General features: G+C 44.3%; 1 protein-coding gene across 4 annotated transcripts; it reads right to left on the reverse strand.

Annotated features, from left to right (window-relative positions):
- Positions 1-317: 317 nt before the first annotated feature.
- On the reverse strand, positions 318-21,317 carry NPHS2 (NPHS2 stomatin family member, podocin). Of its 4 annotated transcripts, none has more exons than XM_072733134.1 (8): positions 20,993-21,314; positions 16,975-17,078; positions 13,373-13,445; positions 11,476-11,558; positions 7,923-8,126; positions 5,581-5,636; positions 3,860-3,938; positions 318-2,755 (listed from the first exon to the last, which is right to left on the reverse strand). In XM_072733134.1, exons 1-8 carry the CDS (start codon positions 21,249-21,251, stop codon positions 2,477-2,479), a joined length of 1,137 nt encoding a protein of 378 aa, XP_072589235.1. In that variant the 5' UTR covers positions 21,252-21,314; the 3' UTR covers positions 318-2,476. The 4 variants fall into 4 exon arrangements, with proteins under 4 accessions (XP_072589235.1, XP_072589238.1, XP_072589236.1 ...); XM_072733137.1 differs by lacking the exon at positions 20,993-21,314 and adding an exon at positions 19,829-20,248; XM_072733135.1 differs by lacking the exons at positions 3,860-3,938; positions 5,581-5,636 and having other exon boundaries at positions 20,993-21,317.
- Between the last annotated feature and the right edge of the window lie 372 nt (positions 21,318-21,689).

The raw sequence follows: 21,689 nt of genomic DNA on the forward strand, positions 1-21,689 counted from the left end.
TGGCAGATTTCGGTACTGGCTCTTGGCTTACTTGGATTTGACAGCCTTTTGGATTCTGTATTTTGTATTTCGGCACATCTGCGTAGTTCAAAGCTTTGACTACTCCTTTGGCTTCAGAGTCTCCCATTGCCTCCAGCCAAGACTACTCAACCTATGGCTTTCAGCACTGCCACTCCCCCACAACCACGTATGGTGCTTGAGAGTAGGGAGGAAAACTTTTTTTGAGATATGGAAATGTTTTCAGAAATGGATGAAATAGCCTTTTGAAACAAAACTCAAAGTTATCATCTCAGTACACAGTAACTATATAAGCTGATTTAAAAAAAATTTATTTATTCATGAGACACACAGAGAGAGACAGAGACATAGGCAGAGGGAGAAGCAGACTCCCTATGGGGAGCTTGATGCGGGACTTGATCCCAGGACCCTGGGATCATGCCATGAGCCAAAGACAGGTGCTCAACCACTTGAGGACCCAGGTGCCTGCCCTAAGCTAATTGTTAACATAATAAATGAATTGGGCATGATTGTATGAATATGTAGGTTTTGAAATAATCTAACAGTTCTGCATAATCTTGGGAAGATGCACTGCATGGCTAACACCCTAGGGTTTGCAGGCTTGGGCTAGAATGTGTGGTTTCCCCAGCTTTGGATGGAGGTGAGGAAGAGGCTTAGAGACATATGACAGACACGGCCCTAGGATGGCATCATTATATACTGCTATATTATCACATACTGCTAGAGAGTTTTTGGTCTTTTGTTGTTGGAGAACAGGAGGATTGGCAGAGAGGGCAGGAATATGGAAGTGATCCAGAGGGAACAGGAAAGGTTAAGCATCCTTTATCTGGGCCTTGTTTCTGTTACTTAAACATAGTGGGCAACCAGCCTGTCCCTAACAGACAAAATGCTATAAGTTTCCAGGTCCATTCCTAGGAGCTCAGAATACATTTTCTCTCTGAAATAATGTTCCATAGGGATTTATGGACTAACATTCATAAACAAAAACCCTTTACAGGTGTGTTTATAGAAAATGCTTAAAGTTCTCATTTAGGGATAGCAGGAACACATCTCTAATATAAAATAATATCTTTGAATAACATAAAGAGTAAAAAGGCAGTTTGTAGGACAGAGGAACCACTAAATAGTTGCCACCATTTCTTTCTGTACTGGCAATATGGAAATTCCCTTTATAAGTAGCATTTTCGTAATATACATGATGTTAGTATTTTTATAATGTTAGTAAGATTTTATAATATTGATTTTTTAAGTCTATAGAGGATTTGCTCTTGAGGATATACCTCAAGAGGCTTTCTTATTTACTTGGCTAATTTTTTTTCTGTAGATACATATTTCTAATTGTGTAAGAGAAATTAATGGAAAAGTAAGACAATATATTTATATTAAAGAATATCTGTACTGGAAAAGAATACTCCAGGGCACTTATAGATCACATAATGTCACCAGTTTGAGAAATAAGCAAGCTGGTTAATGCTGTACTGAGAATATGTCAGCCCCATGTTTCCAGTGATGCTCCTTCAGATTTTAGGCAACATGTATCAGGTAAATGTTTTTGTCCTTTATTTCTCCGTTTTAAAAAGGAGTCTCCATAAAAAGAATCCCTTTTAAATTATTTTAATTAGATGTGAATTTTTATATTCAGCCCAAGTACATCTTATTTTCTTTCATCCGCTCAGGAACATTTAGGTTTCTCTGTGGTGCCACTATGTGGGTTAGATGTGGAGACCATAGGGTGGGACACACAAGGTTGGTGGAGGTGGTGGTGGGGCAAGTGACCAAGAGTTCGTAGTACAGCTGGAGAGGAGTAAGCATCTTTTTTTTTTTTAATTTTTATTTATTTATGATAGTCACACAGAGAGAGAGAGAGAGAGAGGCAGAGACACAGGCAGAGGGAGAAGCAGGCTCCATGCACCGGGAGCCCGATGTGGGATTCGATCCCTGGTCTCCAGAATCGCGCCCTGGGCCAAAGGCAGGAGCTAAACCGCTGCGCCACCCAGGGATCCCCTGGAGTAAGCATCTTAACTACAGGATGACAGTGAAGTGTGATGAGCACAGTAAAAGGGACATGTAGAAAGGGCCACAGGAGCAGGAAAGACCTTGCCAAAGGGGCCAGAGGGTGTACAGTAAAAAAAAAAAAAAGACATTTGAACTATATCTTTGGAAGTCAAAATTTAGCCATATAGAGACACAAAATTCTTTCCAAAGTAGAACGTTGGCTAACGCTCTTCCCATATTACTCTGATTAAAATGGTCCACCTAAACTTGCCATATGGCTCCTCTGTCATTACATCATCCCACTGCCTCCTCCCATAGCTGGCTGGGCTGTGACTGCCTTTCCAGGGCATTCCATGTGGCAACCAAAGGAAGTGCAGGAAGTGGGGACAGAGCCTCCCTCAGAGATGGGGCTGTTCCCTGGCAGCACACCCCCCTGCCCCCATCACATTACCCGGGGCTCCTCCTAGAGCATGGGAGAGTCTTTCGTTTTAGGATTTGGTGGCTCGACGGGTTTGGCAGGACTGGGAAAGGGGAGGCTTCCTTGGGTTCTATTGCCAGGAGAGGACAGGAAATTCAGCAGGTCAAATGGCAAAGGCAAAACCACCGTGGAAGGTCTGTCTGTGGACAGGGACTGGAGGGTGTGCAGGTACCGCAGCTGGACCGCGGCCGGGGTGGCTGCCAGAATCTCTGCCGCCCTTCTCAGGGCCTCGGACGCGGCCTTCTCCCCTTCCGCAGCGATCACCTGGAGAGCAGACGGGGAGACAGGTGAAGTGACTTTTCCTCTTGCTTGTCCTGGCTGCTCAGCACCGAGCGGCTGCCTTCTTTCTCAGGGGCCTTGATCTGGGGGAGGTGGATTTCACTGTTCGTTGTGACTTAGGGTGGAATTTGTCAAGGGCCCCGACAAGCACAGTGACGTGTCAGGGGAGTTATTGATTATGTCTGCCGGGCCTTGAAAGATTAGTAGGGTTTTGCCATATTGAGAAAAAGTTGGCCAGCATTCTAGGCGAGGACGTGGAAGCCTGAAGTGAGGAGACGCCTAACCAGGGCAAAAGGAACGAGTGAACATTTCAGAGGAAAAAGCTCACGGCCCAACTGCCACCTTCAAGTGGACAAAGACTAAACTCAGATCTAGAAGCAACTCTGCCCAGAGGACCACTTTCTTCCCCTTCCTCCTCTCAACACAGCAGGGTTAGTGAGCTCTTCTGTGAGCAGGTTCTTCTTCACTTGCTTCCTGTTCTTGAAGAGAAACACATTTCCCTTCCAGTCCTCCTATTCCTTTTCCCAACACCTCTCCCCGCTCCACCTCGATCCTCAGGAGCTGCGGGCAGCCACATCTGTGCGGCCCACTGGCACGCCTGACTAGGGGCTGTGAGTGGCACGAGCTTCTCTGGGTCCTGAGGGAACCAGGCCTCATCAGGTCAGCTCCCCACAGGTTGCACAGAGCTAGGGATGCGGGTCTGGTGTCATTAACTTGCTAACACAGAGGAAATAGGTGACTGATGTTACCTTAGGAAAGATGCCAGCACAAGAGCAGAGGGATGGAGGGTGAGGAGAGATGCCTTGAGGGAGAGAGAGTAAAGGCCAGACCCAGGAAGGAGGAGGAGGTCACTAGTCCCAGTAGCTTTGGAGAGGGGTGTCCCAGCAAAGGCCATGTGGCATTAGTTGGGTGGCTATGAACACACTTTAAGAGAAAACTTTTAACAGAGTGGGGGGGGGGGGGGGTGCACAAGCCAGGTTCTTCCCAGCTCCTGGGTGAGTGGGACGTGAGAAGCAGAGGGGCAATGCTCTGCTAGAGCAGGCCATGGAGCATGGGGGTGGGAGGCAGGCCCGCCTGAGGCTGGCTCACCCGCACTTTGGCCTGTCTCTGCGCTTCGGCTTCCACAGCCAGTGAGTGCTGAAGCCCTGCTGGCAGCCTTACATCCTTACTGGAAAAGAAAGAGTTGTTATTTCAGGAGGAACAGCAAATCCTGATCTAACAGGGTGCGCTGTCCCTAGACCTCTGAGCAGATGGTGGCCAGGGAAGGGCAGCTCAAGAGTAAGTGCCTCAAATGCACACTATCATTATCACTGATGTCACAGTAGAGCTCTGGTTTGCTCCGTACAAGAGGAACACATTTTTTTGTTGTTGTTAATGGATTATTATGATTTTTCCCATTTAAGATTTAATATATTTTTTAAAAGATTTGTTTATTTATTTATGAGAGAGAGAGAGAGAGAGAGAGAGAGGCAGAGACACAGGGGGAGGAATAAGCAGGCTCCATGCCGGGAGCCCGACGTGGGACTCGATCCCGGGACTCCAGGATCACGCCCTGGGCCAAAGGCAGGCACCAAAATGCTGAGCTACCCTGGGATCCCCATTTAAGGTTTAATCTAAATCCCAGCTATTAAATTTGAACAATGAAAAACAGCCTTGAAGAGCCATACTATTAAGAACAAGGGATGTCATCGACGTTTATAAAGAAATTGATTTTGAAAAGAGTAGAACTGACCAAGGAAGAGCAATACTTAATGTATTATGTAGAAGACACAAAATTGTATTTTTATCCTGTATATAAGTATGAAAATGACATAGCTAGAAAACAATTTGGCAGTTCCATGGGAAGTTAAACATAGAGTTACCATATGAGCCAGTAATTCTACTGCTAGGGATATTTAAAAACATGTTCATACAAAAAACTTGCACTTAGATGGTCACCATGGTATTATTCAGAATAGCCCTAAAGTGGAAACAAGCCAAATGTCCATCAGAAAATGAGCAGGTAAACCAGGTGTGTTATATCTACACATTGGGATATTATTTGACTATCAAAAGGAATGATGTTGATTCAGGTTTAACCATGGATGAACCTTGAAAACAACATGTGCAACGAAAGAAGCCAAACACAAAAGGCCATAAAATATTGACTGTATTTGTATGAAATGCCCAGGCTAGCCTAGTGCAGAGAGATTAGTGTTGTCAGGCTAGGGGGTAAGGGAGCAACGAGGAGTCCCTGCTTGATGGGTGTGGGCTGTCATTTTGAGTGATAAAAAAGTTCTGGAATTAGTAGTGATGGTTACACTCCTCTATGAATATAATAAAAACAGTTGTACTTTAAAATGGTTATAACGATGAGTTTTTATGTTATGTGAATTTCATCTCAGAAGAATTTTTTTCAATCCATGGAGAGAAAATTTTGAAAGTAATCTGCCTAAACATTACAGTGGCTGTGTTATGGCTATGTGTGCTAGGTAATTTTCTTTGTTCAAATTTATGCCAATGTGGCTACAGTACTCAGCTCATTGAAAATAATTTTTAGGGCAGCCCAGGTGGCTCAGCGGTTTAGCACTGCCTTTCGCCCAGGGTGTGATCCTGGAGACCTGGGATCGAGTCCCACGTCGGTCTTCCTGCATGGAGCCTGCTTCTCCCTCTGCCTGTGTCTCTGCCTCTCTCTTTCTCTCTCTGTCTGTCTGTCTCTCTGTCTCATGGATAAATAAAATCTTTAAAAAAAACTTTTAAAAATTATTTTAAAATAAAACCAAAATATTTCCCTTTATCATATTGTTCTTCTTGCTTAATTTACTACCCACATTTCTGTTCTCTCCACTTTGATTCCCCAAATACAGGTCACTGAATCCAAGGCAACCTGTGGAGAGAGGAGGTGAGATGTCAGGAAGAACTTTCAGGTGAGAGCAGGGCCCCCCTATGCCCTCATGGCCATTGTTCTGTACTGAGAAAGTACATTTCCTCTGAAGAGGCATTCCTTTCCTGTTTTGTTTTAACATTACAGTGCCTTGCAAAAAGTTGCTTAACTTTGGGGCACCTGGGTGGCTCAGCTGGTCAAATATCTGACTCTCAATTTCGGCTCAGGTCATGATTTCAGGGTTGTGAGATCAAGCCCCAAGTTGGGCTCCATGCTGAGTGTAGAATCTGCTTAAGATTCTCATTCTCTCTCTCTCTCTCTCTCTCTCTCTCCCCCCCCTCTACATCTCCTCTCGCTTGTGTGCTCTTTCTCTCTCTCTCAAAAAAAAAGTTGCTTAACTTTGCATAGTGCCACTCAAGAAATACTTGTGGAGTTAAGGGTGGTGTGGTAGGCTGAATAATGGCTCCCCAGACATCCATGTCTTCATCTCTGGAACCTGTGAATGTTACCCCAGAAGAGACCTTGCAGATGGAATTAAGTGAAAGGATCTTAAAAATGGGGAGATGATCTAGGATCTTCCCAGTGGGACCCAAATGCAGTCATAAGTGTCCTTTTAAGAGGGAATAGAGGGAGATGTGACTACAGAAGAGGAGGAGAAGGTGATGTGATTCTGGGGGCAGAGTTTGGAGGGATGCACTGTGATGGAGGAAGGGGCCACGAGCTCAGGAAACAGGCGGCTACTAGAAGCTGGGAAAGGCAAGGAAATGAATGCTCTTCTCGGAACCTCCAGAAGGAAGCACCTCTGCTGACTGACACCTTGACTTTGGCCCACTGAAACTGTTTTTTGACTTCTGGCCTTCAAAACTGTATGAGATTCAATTGCTACCATTTTAAGTCACCAAGTTTGTGGTAATTTGTTACAGAAGCAATGGGAAACCAATACAGATGGTGCACTTGTTAAATCTGTTTTAAGATGCGCTTATTAGAGAACCAGAGTCTAGTCTCTCCCAAATGGCTTTCATTTAGAAGTGCTTCCTTCCTGCTGGTGGCATCCAGAGAATATGATCTGACCGGTGTGTGACAAGCCTTGTGCTGGTGCTGAGAACAAAGAGATGCAGAAAGTATGATCCCTGTCATTATGGAGTCCATAATTTACAAAGACAAATATGTACATACATAAATTATAATTCAGTGCAACAAAGGCAATTTTGTGTGTCCAGAGTCCACAGCTTGTCCTTTATCCTTTAGAGGGGAGGGATGAACAGAAGAGAGGTTAAGGTGGCCGAGGGGGAGCCCGCTGGAGTGGTTTTTAAATTCCAGAGCAGCAACTGCCTGTATCCCTCTTGTTCTAACTTTTTTTTGTCTTTTGTTTTCTGAATTCTTGCCTTTTCCACCAAGTTGCTAATCTCAGTCACAGATGTTTAGGTACTTCACCTTCTAAGATGAGTGATTGCTCAGGCCCCATCAGGCACAACCAGTACCAATACCTTTGATCCTCCAGCCCTTCTGTTGGAGGTCCTGCTTTCGTTAAGACAACATTCCTACCTTCCTAACTCAATTCTGGGCCAGGGTGCCTATGGCCTCCACGACAGGGTCCCTCATTGGTGGTGATGGCCATTTGACCAGCCAGCTGCCAGGAAGCCAGCTTTGTTCTCGCATCTCAGTATCTTTGCCAAGTTGCCTTGGTAAGAATGGAAGATGCCCACGGTGGCCATGAGTGAGGTGACTGAAGTTGCTGCCTGCCGGCTGGCTGACACTGCCCATGAGGCACTTCCTCAATTCCTTTCCTAATTGCCCATGACTTAAATCTCAGTGACTGATTGGGAGATAATCATGTAGGGTCTGTGACATTTTCTTTTTAGCTGAAAGTCTTATTTGAACTTACCATGTAGCTTGGACTGTTTCCCCAACTAGACTGTAGGCTCCCAGGAGCCATTCCTTCTCACCTCTGTCTGACCCCCACCTGTCCTGTCTGGCCCCGCCCTCCCCGCCAGCTCTCGCTCCCACTGCTTTGTGCCATGTGGGCACTTTCCAATGAGTCTAGAGCCTCTGGGGTAGGATTGAGGGCAAAACCTGTGGCAATGACTGACTAGTCATCACCAGATTGACTCACGGTCAACCTGACAACCTCTCAGTCAGCTGCCAGCTCCTTGAAGGATGGTACCCTCACCAGTGAATGCCTGCCAGATGCTTCCATGGCATGCACTTCAATAAATGGCCGATGAAGAAATGAATAAAAGATGAGGAGGTATTTCAACCTATTTGATATTAAAGGGTTTATCTGAGTACCTTTAGATCTTGGGCAATGCTCTTCCTCTCTAGAAGAATTTCAGTGAGGGATCGATGTGCTAGGAGACGCTTCATGGTGGTCTGCATAAGAAATTGGATGGCTTTGGACACATGAGCAAGACTGCTTAGGAGAAGAGAGGCATTTTCCATTCGGTAGTAGCAGATGGCATCTATCTCCATGATAAACATGTCTTTGGTCACAACCTAGATAGAAAAAAGAGTTTGGATAACAGGCCTTACTGTAGGACTCCCTTCCCAGGTGTGGATAGTGAAGTTAAATGTGTTTAAGGGATGGAACACCTGGGTGGCTCAGTTGGTTAAGCATCTGCCTTCGGCTCAGGTCATGATCCCAGGGTTCTGGGAGCCATCAGGCTTCCCATGGGAGCAGGCTTTTCCCTCTTACTCTGCCTGCCACTCACTCTGCTTGGGCTCACTCTGTTTCTGTCTCTGTCAAATAAATAAATAAAAATCTTTTTTAAAAAAATAAATGTGTTCAAGGGAAATTTTCTCAGTAAGATTATAGGGGGGGAAAAGAGTTTTGGGCCCACCATTTTATTTGAAATAGATGTGTTTTTGAAGATTATGGAGTTTTTTTTTTTTATTAAATACACTAAAGAACTCACAATTGAAAGGAATCCTGTTGTAAGTAGTTTTGTAAAAATATCAGGAATAGGGGCAGCCCTGGTGGCACAGCGGTTTAGCGCCACCTGCGGCCCAGAGTGTGATCCTGGAGACAGGGGATCGAGTCCCACATCGGGCTTCCTGCATGGAGCCTGCTTCTGTCTCTGCCTCTCTCTCGCTCTCTCTGAATGAATAAATAAATAAATCTTTAGGAAAAAAAATACCAGGAAGAATTTCCTTAGATGAAAACATTCAGTTAATTGTATATCAGGTCCTTTTAACCCGATGCCAAAAAAAAAAAATGTGCTAAAGACAAGCATCTTCTGGGAAATAAGCACTCTGATATGTTGCTTTCTGAGTGTACACCAGAGGGCAGACTGGTGCTAACACATCAAGAACCTTAAAGCTGCTTAGTCTTAACATTTCCATTTTTAGACACTTATCACAAGGACCTATTTTAAGGGTTTAGCTGCAAGGATGTCATTCACAGTGTTGCTTATTATGATAAAAAATAAGAAATAAATTAATATTCACAATAGGGAATTGTGTATTGTGGTATAACCATACAATGATATACTATGTGTCCATTTAAAACAAAGGGGTAGCGGGGAGCCTGGGTGACTCGGTTAAGCGTCTGTCTTTGGCTCAGGTTATGGATCCCAAGGTCCTAGGATCAAGCCCTACGTCAGGCTCCTTGCTCAGCAGGGAGTCAGCTTCTCCCTTTGTCCCTCCCCTTGCTCATGCTTGCTCACATGCTCTCTCTCTCTGAAATTAAAAAAAAAAAAAAAAAAAAAAAAATTCAAAAAAAAAAAAAAAAGGGGTAGAGGGGTGCCTGGCTGGCTCAGTTGGAAAAGCGTGCTACTCTTGACCTCACGGTTGTGAGTTCAAGCCCCATGTTGGGCGTAGAGATTACTTAAAAATAAAATCTTGAAAAAAATAAAACAAAGGAATAGAAACATAGCTAATACATGAAAATGTGATCACAACAGAGTATTGAGTGAAAAAAGGTATGTTATGAAATAGTATGATATGTATACCTGTCTGTAAATATAACCACATACATAGAAAAATTTGAAAGGATACACTCCAAAGTATCAACATCTGTCTATAGAAAATAAGATGAGGGGAAACTTTTATTTCTTCCCTTCATATATTTTGTTACCTAAAATAAGCCTTTTAAAATATATATATAATTTCTATTTAAAATTTCTATCTACCAAAAGAAAGAATAAGAAAGAATTTCAAACTGGAAGTGGGAGACAATTTAGGAAAGGCTTATACATTTAAATTACTAATAAAAAATCTAGATGTTGTCTCTACTTTTAATTTTTAATTGTGGCAAAATACACTTTTTTTTGGCAAAATACACTTAACATCAAATTTATCTTTTTAACTATTTTTAAGTGTACAATTCAGTAGTTATCCACTGTATGTTATACAGTCACATTGTTGTACAGTCTCCAGAACTCTCATCTTTCAGAACTGAAAGCCATTAAACAACTGCTCTCCACTTCTTCCCCCAACCTCTGCAACCACCATTCCACTTTCTGTCTCCGTGAATTAGACGACTCTGGGTACCTCATCCAAGTGGAATCAGAGTCTTTTCGTGATGGCTTAATTCACTTAGCATGATGTTTTCAAGGTTCATCCTGAGTAGCATTTGTCAGAATGTGCTTCCTTTTAAGGGCTGAATAATATTCCCTTGTATGTACCACATTTTCTATCCACTCAGTCATCGATGGACACTTGGGTTATTTTTACTTTTTGGCTACCGTGAATACTGCTGCCATGAACATAGGTATACAAATATCTCTTCAAAACCTTGCTTTCAATTCTCTGGGGCATATACTCTGAAGTGAAATTGCTGGAGCCAATGGTAATTCCAATTTTGATTTTTTGAGGAACTGCTGCGCTGTCACCCATAGCAGCTGTACCATTTTACATTCCCACCAATATTGCACAACACAATTTCTCGACATCTCTGCCAGCCCTTGTTATTTTGTTGGTGTGGTTTATTTTTTTTTTATAGTAGCCATCCTAACAGGTGTGAAGTGGTATCTCATTGTGGTTTTGATTTATCTTCCTCTACTAATTAGTGATGTTGAGCATCTGTTCGTGTGTTTGTTGGCCATTTGCATATATTCTTTGGAGAAAAGTCTATTCAAGTCTATTAGGACTCTCCAGAGAAATAAAATCTTTAGGATGTGGGTGTGCATGTGTGTGTGGGTGTGGGTGTATGTGTGGAGAGAGAGAGAGAGAGAGAGAGAGAGAGAGAGAAATTTTAAATTGGCTCATATAATTATAGAAATCAACAAGTTCAAAACCTTCAGGGAATGTCAACAAGCTGAAGACGCAAGAAAGAGTTGATGTTGCAGCTCGAGTCTGAGAGCAGTCTGCTGATAGAATTCCCTCTTCTCAAAGAGAGGTTAGTCTTTTTCTTAAGGCCCTCAACTCATTGGATAAGGCCCACCCACATTATGGAACGTAATCTACTCAAAGTCTACTGATTTAAGTATTAATCTTACCTAAAAAATACCTTCACAGCAACATTCAGATGTGTCTGATCAAATATCTGCGTACCATAGCTTAGCCAAGCTGACACATAAAATTAACCATCACAAAATCCTTTGTCAATATTTAAGGGAGTTGTTTGCTTTCTTGTTGAGTTGTAAGGTTTCTTTATATATTCTGGGTATTAACCCCTTATCAGGTATATTATTTGCGAATATTTTCCTCCATTCCATAGGTTACCTGTTCACTCTTTTGATCATGTCCTTTGATACACAGGAGTTTTTAATTTTGAGACAGTCCATATTTCTATTTTCCTTACCTGCTTTTGAGCTTAAATAGTCATTTTGCCTTGGACCAGAACTGGTAGCTCAGCCATATGAAATATAGAAAAAAAGCAAAGCCCATCGTTTATTTGGCTTACCTCATGAAAGGGTATCTCCAAAGTTTGGAGACGAAGGTCAACCTTGTGGTAGGTATCAAGGCAGGGAAAAAAGAAAAAAAGGCCTAGAAGAGGGGGTATAGAAATTGACAGGTGAATGGTTAGCATGGAGATTGCTTGGGGTTCACCTCTTCAGGGTCAGGGCACATATTTCATTGCTTTCCTTAACTTCCAACTACACACAGACATACTGGGCAATCCCACTTCTACCCCTAGCGTGTTTGCAGTTGCTAAAGCAACCATATACTTTTTTGTTTAATCTAGGACACTTCTGAGGGTGAAAGGAGAACATTGTTACAACTTACCCCAGGACAAAAGTGTAGACAGGGATTAACCCCAGCAAAATGGGCTACATGGTCACCTTGTCATGGTGCTGGCCCCTCCAAATCTTGAGTGATATGCCTGTTTTCTTCACTAGATTTAATTCTCTAACAAGAATGTCTTATGCATTATTGTTAGTTTTAGTGCTTGACTTTCAGGTACTCTGTAAAATTATTTTTGAATCTGTGTATGTAACAACCATGACAAACTTTAGAGCCAGCAACTTCTTTGTGGTTACTTCTTAAAATGTGAGCCCCACAGGTATCACAATAGCAATATCATGCTACCAGCCTCATGCACCTAATGTAACGTATAGGGTCAACGTCCAATAAATATTTTTGGATTGATTTATTGAGGTTTGCTGAGAGCCACTGGACAGTGTGGGCTCCTACAAGAGCCAAAGCCTTACTGGAACCGGCAGCACCTCACAGTGCCGGGACCTTTCTGAGGAGCAGCCCAGCAACTAGCCCTTTCTAGGCCCAAAAAAGGAGGATGCTAAAAACTAGAACCAGAACCAGATGCTCCCTGTCCTAGACCACACAGTCTGCTTCTACTTTTGTATGGACCCATCTGCTTGTTCTGAATTGTCAAACTCAGATTTGCATCTTCTAGTCTAGTCTCCATTCTCTATTTGTTTCTGTAGACCTGGCTTGGAACTTGGACCTTTCCAATAGTGTGCATGGTGGGACTTTGCTCCTTCCCATGCCTTTCTGGTTAGCTTGGATCCCCAACCCCAACTACTAAACTTTATAGACTAACCATACTTCCATCTGTGCTTGGACCTCTGGACATCAACTCCACTTGACTACATGGTCCTACAGATCAGAAACCATGTCTCATTTATCCATCTTCATATCCCTGGCAGTTATATGTATTTAAAACACAGTATGTATTTACAGCAGTATATGTTTTCTAAATTCCATGAACCAAAGGCCAATTTGTCACTTGGGTGCTGGACTTTGCCAATCTCCCATGGTTCGATCTGACCCTCTGGATTCTGAACTAGCCAGCTTTGCTCTGAGAATTCATAGCACTCTAACCAAAACATATTCTGCTCAAACTAGTGCCCAGCCATGAGTCCTAAGCCTACTTTCTACTCCAGCCAGCCTGGCCCAGGCATTTGACTCTCTGCACCCATCCTCTCTCTTGGCCACTGTGACCTGGGAATAATGCTCTCAGAAGAATCTTTCATAAGTTGTATTACAAGTAACAGATTATAAAATGCAGATATGGGATCCCCGGGTGGCGCAGTGGTTTAGCGCCTGCCTTTGGCCCAGGGCGCGATCCTGGAGACCCGGGATCGAATCCCACGTCGGGCTCCCGGTGCATGGAGCCTGCTTCTCCCTCTGCCTGTGTCTCTGCCTCTCTCTCTCTCTCTCTCTCTCACTGTGTGCCTATCATAAAAAATAAAATAAAATAAAAAGTTTAAAAAAAATAAAATGCAGATATTGTAAATCAGATATGAATTATACTTCATATAATCTGAGGTCCATATTACAAATACGCATGGATTGAAGAAATTGGCAAGTCTATTGGGGGGTAAAAGTGTGTTTCATACCAGGGCCTTTAGCTCTTCCGGGAAGCAGATGTCCCAGTCGAAATATTATTACTCTCTCATACTCCCGTACAACCTAAAGGAAAAAATTATACTTTTGAAACACTCCAAGAAAGAAAAATAAAGTCTTCAAAAGGCTGTGACATAAGAATGATCCTAGATATCAGAAAACTTTAGTTTCAAGAACCAAGAAAAAATTTATATTAATATTTGGATTTCCAAAATCTATACTTAGTAAGTGCAGAACATCAGAAATCAGTGAAAGCATATTGGCCATCCTTATTTTTAAGCCCATGAACAGAATTTCGATTAAAGAGTCATGATTACCTAAAAAATAATGCTTCTACTATGCCCACATATCTAAATCAAGAAAATCACAGCACGTGTAATCTCATATTTTGCTGTGACTTTGGAATTATTAGAGTTTATATGTATCATGTATTAACTATTTAGTAGAAAGAGTATATTTTAATACCTTTTGCAATATTTGTTTCAAACTGCAATTTCTGGGACACCTGGGTGGCTCAGCAGTTGAGTGTCTGCCTTCAGCTCAGGGCATGATCCTGGGATCTGGGATTGAGGCCCACATCGGGCTCCTTACAGGGAGCCTGCTTTTCCCTCTGTCTATGTCTCTGCCTCTCTCTGTGTGTCTCTCATGAATAAATAAATAAAATCTTTAAAAAAAAAATGAATGATAATGAATGCCTAGATTTGGTTTCTAGAATAGGCCCAGGCACCTCCAATTTCTTGGTTCTCTGGCATTACTTATTTCTTTTTTGCTTTTATTGGAAGAAACAAAATCTTCCTAGAGATGCAGAGGAGCCTGACTCCTTTGATATCTTGCTCAAATGTTGCACATCATTCTGCTTTAGTATCCTCTACTTGATTGACTTCTAGGGTTTGCCATCTTTTTTCCCCCTAATGATTTATTTATTTGAGAGAGAGAGAGAGAGAGAGAGAGAGAGCACAGGTGGACAGGCAGAGGGAGAGGGAGAGAATCTTCAGGCAGGCTCCCTGCTGAGTGCAGAGCCTAATGTGGGGCTCGGTCCCAGGATCCTCAGATCGTGACCTGAGCCGAAATCAAAAGTCAGATGCTTAACTGACTAAGCCACCCAGGTGCCCCCGACAAAATGGAATTAAAAAAAAAAACATGCAAAAATGTGCTGGTGATAAAGAGGGACAGAATAACAATAAAAGGGTCAATGCATTAGGAAAGTAAAACAATGATGAACATATATGTACCTAAAAATAGAGATCTAAAATACAAGAAGCAAAAACCAAAAGAACTGAAAGGATAAATAGACAATTCAAGCAACAGTAATAGTTGGAGAATTTAATATTCCACTTTCAATCATGGAGAGAACAACTAGCCAACAAGGAAATAAGACTTGAACAACACTATACACAAACAACATCACCAAAATACACTTTCTTCTCAAGGACACATAAAACATCTCTAGGATAGATCAAATGCTAGCCATAAAACAAACCTCAATAAATTTAAAACTATTGAAATTACATAAAGTATATTATCTGATGAGAATAAAATGAAATTAGAAATCATTAACAAGGAAATTTGGGGAATTCACAAATATATAGAAACTGAACAACACACTCTAAAATGACCAATGGATCATAGAAGAAATCAAAAGAGAAATTAGAAAATATTTTGAACTGAATGAAAACAAAAACAGACACCAAAACATATGGGATGCAACTAAAGCAGTGCTCAGAGGAAAATTTATAGCTAGAGATGTTTATGATAAAAAAGAAGAAATATCTCAAATAAAACCGTGTCTACCTTAAGACTCTGGAAATAGAAGAGCAAACTAGACAAAACAAGCAGAAAGAAGAAAATAAGGAAGATTAGAGTGGAAATAAATGCAATAGAAAACAGAAAAACAATAGAGAAAATCAACCAAAAGTTGATTCTTTGAAGAGATCAACAAAATTGACAAATGTTTAGCTAAATGGACCAAGAAAAAAAAAGAAGACTCAAATTTCCAAAATCAGGAATGAAAAAGCAATGGCAGGAACATCACTACTGTCCTTACAGAAATTAAAAAAAAAGATTATAAAAGAAAATACTATAAACAACTATAAATCAAATTAGATATAACTTAGGTAAAATGGGCAAATCTTAGTATAGATGCAACTACCAAAACTGACTTCAGAAAACAAACAAACAAACAAACTGAAAGACCCAAAAGTAAGGACTGAATTAGTAGTTTTGAAACTTCCCATAGAGAAAAGTCCAGGACCAGAAACCAGATGGTTTCACTGGTGAATTGTGCCAAACATTTAACAAGGAAGTAATGCCAGTTCTTCATAAATTCTCCCCCGAAACAGAAATCTCTCCAACAACTTCTGTGATGCCAGTATTATCCTGATACCAAAACAAGAGAGAGACATCATGAGAAAACACTGATCAATCTCTTTTATGAATATAGATGTAAACCCCTCAACAAATTACCAGCAGCCTGAATCTGGTAACCTATAAAGAGGATTAGAGACCCTACCAACCAAGTGGGATTTATACTAGGAATACACAGTTGGTTTAACATCCAAGGTTGAATGAATATAACATGTCATCTCAATAGAATAAAGGGCAAATCATCTCAATGGATGCAGAAAAGGTGCTGGATAAAATTCAACACCCTTTCCTGAAGAATGAGGAGGGGGAGGAGAGGGAAGGGAAGGCAGGAGGAGGAAGAGAGGGGCCTGCATGAAGAGCACAATCATCGATGGCTCCAGCAGCAACTGTAGGGTTCCAGCCAAGGACATGCTCTTCCGTGGCAGCTCCAGCCAATGATAACAATGGCAGGGGTACTTGGGCCTGGCCATTTCTGCCCATCACAACAATTCCTCTTTAAGTGGATTCTGCTCTGGAGTTCCCTTTCAGGCTGGACGGTGCTGCTGTGGAGCTACCCCACAATCTGAGGCTCTTTCCGTTCAATCCTACCTTCACTTCTGATAACACAGGTGTCAGAGCTGCATCACTCTGAAGGCTTTCTCTGCCTGTTATTCTCTCTCTGCTTAATCGCTCACAGGCCATGCCTCCCAATAAATCCCTTGCATTTCTAATTCCGCTTGGCGTGTGCTTCCTGAACAGACATGGTCTTCGTTTGCTTCAAGGACACGTGTGGGTAACCACCCATGGGCCAAAGAGAATCGTCATTCATGGTATAGAAGCTGCCAGAGATGTTTCCGGAAGGGCCAGAGTGGACAGCATCATCTGTTCTGGACTGATCTCTGTGGTGCAGAATGCAGATGACCGAGACAGAGGCCCTGAGCTGAGGGCCGTCAGTCTAATGGGAAACGCAGGTGTCGGCAAATAGTATACACACACGGTAAGTGCTAGAATGGATGTGAAAGCAGAGACACACAAGAACACAAGGAAGGAAATGATAGTCTTCAAGGAGTCAAGGAAGGCTTCAGAGTTATGTGTGTGCAAGGTCAGAAAGGAGTAAGAGCTCTCCTGGCAGATGAGTGGGGGCGAGGCCATTCCATGCAGAACAGACAGCCCGTACCAAACACAGAAGACTGGACCTGAGGTCAGTGAGAGGCACCAGGACATTCCTTATTGGGTTGTCCTGGAATCTTACCTTTATGCAGAACCAAATGGAAACAGGGAAGGTCACAATGATGAAGAGCAGGGATGTGAGGACAAGAAGCCACTCACAGGCCCCTAAACCTGAAGACTTGGTACCTGAAAATAAATAAATAAATAAAAGAATAATACATATAATTAATTGTATTGGAACATATTCACCATATTCACTGACCAGGACTTCTTGGTCTAGTTCTTGATAGTAGGGTCAGAGCAGTATGTAGACTTTGCTGGAAATTCAGAGTGAGTTGGATATCAGTGGTCAGTTCACATGATGGGACATTGTCTGTGAGGGGTTCTGTGGGCCTGTGGAAGGTAGAACAGGCTTCTGGAAAGGCAGTAGTGGGGAACCTGTAATAAGCACAGACTCTGGGCAGAAGGTCTGGGTTCGAGTTCTGACTCCACCATTTTCTGTCAAATGACCTTAGGCAAAGCACATGACCTCTTCAAACCTGTCTCATCTACAATGGGGATGCTAACTATCTCATAATAACTATCGCGCAGCTCTCTCGTGAGGTATTTTTCATAGCGTTGATATAAATATGAAGTGATGTCTATACATAAAAATCAGTGAAGTGTGCTTATCACGTATCAGGTGTTGAATTTGAAGTGATTCAAACCACATGTGTGCAGAGGCTCATCTTCCCTGAAATGACTTCCCCATCTACTTCCTGCCCCAAATGTCTGAAATTCCACTATTTAGAGTCTCTTCTTTGGATTAGGGTGTGGATCTCCAGAGAGTCTTTGAAAAATCATCTCTATGGGGTAATATTAGCGGAGTAGTGTCTGTAAATAAAAGTAATGAGGAACCAGACTGCAGAACATCCAGGTTGCTTGAGTGATAAATGAAAATGTTTCAGGGAAAGTTCATCTCAAGAACACAAGCCTGTTGGGTTATTTATGTTGCATCCCCGAGGCCTAGAACAGTGCCTGACAAAATATAGGTGCTCGATAAATATTTGTTGAATTGTAAGAATGAAGGAGAAGTGGATAGAGAAAATTATTCAAATGTATTAGTTATGGAAACCTCAAGAATTATAATCTCCAGGTACTGGGAAACTGGCCAAAAGGACACTATTTGTGAGTTTAAAAACATCGTAGGGGATCCCTGGGTGGTGCAGCGGTTTAGCGCCTGCCTTTGCCCCGGGGCGTGATCCTGGAGACCCGGGATCGAATTCCACGTTGGGCCCCGGTGCGTGGAGCCTGCTTCTCCCTCTGCCTATGTCTCTGCCTCTCTCTGTCTCTCTCTCTCTCTCTCTCTCTGTGACTATCATCAATCAATTAATTAATTAATTAAAAAAAAACAAAAACAAAACATCGTAGAGGCCTAGGAGTTGACTAAAGATTATGATGGTGAAAAGCCTATTTTTAAGGGATGGGAAAAAAGAGGGAAACTAGTTGGTAGGTTTGAATATTTGATTTCCGTGCCTGGAAAATAATTGGAAAGGTCATCACCAAACTGCTCACTTGCTACCCAAGCTGCACCAGCCCAAAACCAACATTAGCGCTCAGTGCTGTAGTACGGTAGTTCCCTAAGTGTGTGCCACGGAACACTAGCCCCACAGGGTGCTCCACAAAGCAAGAGTGCTGTGGGAAAACAAGTTTAGGGAATACTGGGCACTGTGTCCTACTTCTAGAGCTCCCCAGTGTGTATCTGCATATAGAAGCTAGGGGAATCCCTGCAGTAAAGAAGCATTCTTAGCTTTGTTTAACCTGGAATTTCCCAAACATTTGACCAGGCAATGTTTTCTCTAAGGAAATTCATATTCCAGAAAATTTATTTCTCATGCAATCTATTTTGGGAAACACTACTCTATCAATGTCACGTTAGATTTTACAGTATTCTTCCTTAAGGACGATAAGGGTGCTATTGCCATGTTTAATTAGTTTACAAACATATTTCACTTGCCGGTGGTAACCAAGGCAAGTAAAAATAAATTAATACACATGCAGACAAAATAGTATTTCACAAGGGAAAAATGGCCTCACAATGGCTCCATACCGTAGTTAAGGATGTGAATGAAAAACTAATGTCTATACCCCAAAGCTAACTTAGCTTTACTCACAAAATGTTATTTTCTCTTGGAAGGAGTTCCTTGAATATTCAGTTTGTTTGGTTTAAGTGAATAGTGGAATATTAAATGTTCAGGCAGGAAGAGCTTTAGCTATGACCATCCTGGTAAGGTGGAGCTCCTTTCACTTGTCCCAAGTCTTAAGGAGCCTGGCTATGGGAGCATGGTGTTAGGTGAGAAGGAGGAGGGGAGGTTGCTCCTCTTGCTCCCCTGTCCCCTGGAAGCCACAGAAGCCTCCCAGACAAGGGCTAGGCCACCTCATCCTCAGTGGGACTTCTCATCTACTGCTGGGGTCTCGGGCTCTCGTCACTTTATAGCTTACTTAATTTCTCAGCATGGGGATCCCTGGGTGGTGCAGCGGTTTGGCGCCTGCCTTTGGCCCAGGGCGCGATCCTGGAGACCCGGGATCGAATCCCACGTTGGGCTCCCGATGCATGGAGCCTGCTTCTCCCTCTGCCTGTGTCTCTGCCTCTCTCTCTCTCTGTGACTATCATAAATAAATAAATTAATTTAAAAAAAATTTCTCAGCATGTTTCCTCCTCAGTGATTCGGGAATGAAAATGCTCAGTAAAACACCTAGCATGTGCCCGGCACACAGTAAAACCTCCGTTCGTGTGGGCTCCCTTCCTTGCTCACCCCTGGGATGTGGTCTGAAGCACAGTACTTACAAGACCTCTCTCTCAGCTCAGTGATACTGTAGCCTTGAATCTAACAAACCTTTAATGACTGGAAGTTTCTGACTGATGAAAGGGCATCAGTTGGGCAAAACAGCATTACCATGGTCCGTGGAACTGCACCCCAACTGCAGGAGTCTTTGTCCGATCATAGCTTTGGTGTTCCAGCATATATGGCATTGCAGGTAACCAGGAAATGATGTTCAATTTTCACAGTCAGCAGAAAGCAGTATCACACACTCTTCCTTATTGACTTTCCTTTACACTTTAAAGTGTAATGATCTTTTTTTCTTCTATTCATTATAAAAAGGATTGGAAGCGGATAAATTTGTTCTCAAGAGTTGCTTTACCCACAGAAGCCAAAAAGACATCTTTCCCCGATTCCCTCCTTTGATCTAGCCTTCCTCTATTTCAGTTTGCAAGGATTCTGTTCGAATTGGGTCTATTCTCTGCTCCAAGCTTTGTGCAAAGTGCTTTGGATGGCACCTGCACGTCTCTTTTGTGGTCATCTGCCCCGGGCATGGTCGGTTAAGGCTAGCTAGGTGAGATTTAATTTTTTTTTTTTTTTTAATTTATGATAGTCACAGAGAGAGAGGCAGAGACACAGGCAGAGGGAGAAACAGGCTCCATGCACCGGGAGCCCCACATGGGATTCGATCCCGGGTCTCCAGGATCGCGCCCTGGGCCAAAGGCAGGCGCTAAACCGCTGCGCCACCCAGGGATCCCGCTAGGTGAGATTTAAATTCAGGTTTGACTGTTCTCCCCTTGGCTCTGCTGCCACATGATCACCCCAAAGAAAATGTAAAATACCTAGGTAAGTCTAGGGGTGAGGATATGGATAGTTGCCCAGAGCCACCAGTTCATAAATGTCTGTACTGAAATTAGGTGCCCCTGTACTCTTCCTTGGCCCCAAAAAGCCGCTGCGGGCCTCCTTTGCAGCGTTCGCGGTGCCCAACCTGGCCCACTCTCCTGTCGCTTCCCGTCCGTGGCTGCTGTGAGACCAACGGTGTTGAGTGGGGTGTCTGCGTTCCTTGCGATGTACTTCGGGGCCCACCCCTGGGCGGGAGGGCGGTGGGTCTGAGTTCAGGCCTGTCATTTCCTGCGAGGTGAGCGGGTGCAGCAGGCCGCTCCGGCCTCGGTGGCTCTCGGTGGCTCTCGCGGCCGCGCCCCTGTCCCGCGATCCGACGTCCCTGGGGCACCACGTGGAAAGCCGCCACCCCCGCCCCCACCCGCGCCCCCCGCCCCCGCCCGCCCCGCCCCGCCATACCGTCCTCGGGCCGCTCGCCCTCCAGCAGCGCCACCACCTCGGTGCCCTCCTCGCCGGAGCCCCGGACCTCGTCCACGTCCACCACGGTGGCTGCGGGCGCGGGGGGCTCCCCCCGGCCCCCCGCGCGCTCGCGCCCCGCATCCCGGCGCCCACGGCCTCCGCCGCCCCTCTCGGCCCTCGCGCCCTTGCTCTCCCGGCGGGGGGACCCGCCGCCTCTCCCGCGGGCCTCTCGGGAGGAGCTGCGAGCCGCCCGCTCCATCCCCGGGGGCCGGAGCGCGGTCCGGGCGGAGTGGCCCGGCGGGAGCCGCGGCGGTAATGACCGGGGCGGGCGGGGCGGGGCGGGGCGGGGCGGGGCTCTGCTCGCCCGGAGGCGGGGCCGCGGGCCGCGGAGGAGCTGCGGGCTCGGCCCGCGCCTCGTGGGCCCCCGCCAAGGGTCCGGGCGAAGCCGGCGCGCGCTCGTGCGCCTCGCGGGGTAGGAGCGGGGGTGTGCACGGCGGCGGGTGGCGCGGTAAAGCGCGTTCCCGGCAGCCCGGGGGCCGGCGGCTTAGCGCCGCCTGCGGCCGGGGCCTGATCCTGGAGTCGCGGGGTCGAGTCCCGCGGCGGGCTCGCTGCACGGAGCCTGCTTCTCCCTCTGCCTGAGTCTCTCTCTCTCTCTCTCTCTCTCTGTGTCTCTCTGCCTCTAATAAAAATTAATAAT

Source organism: Vulpes vulpes, chromosome 13 (assembly GCF_048418805.1).
Source record: "Vulpes vulpes isolate BD-2025 chromosome 13, VulVul3, whole genome shotgun sequence".
NCBI classification, from domain to species: domain Eukaryota; kingdom Metazoa; phylum Chordata; class Mammalia; order Carnivora; family Canidae; genus Vulpes; species Vulpes vulpes.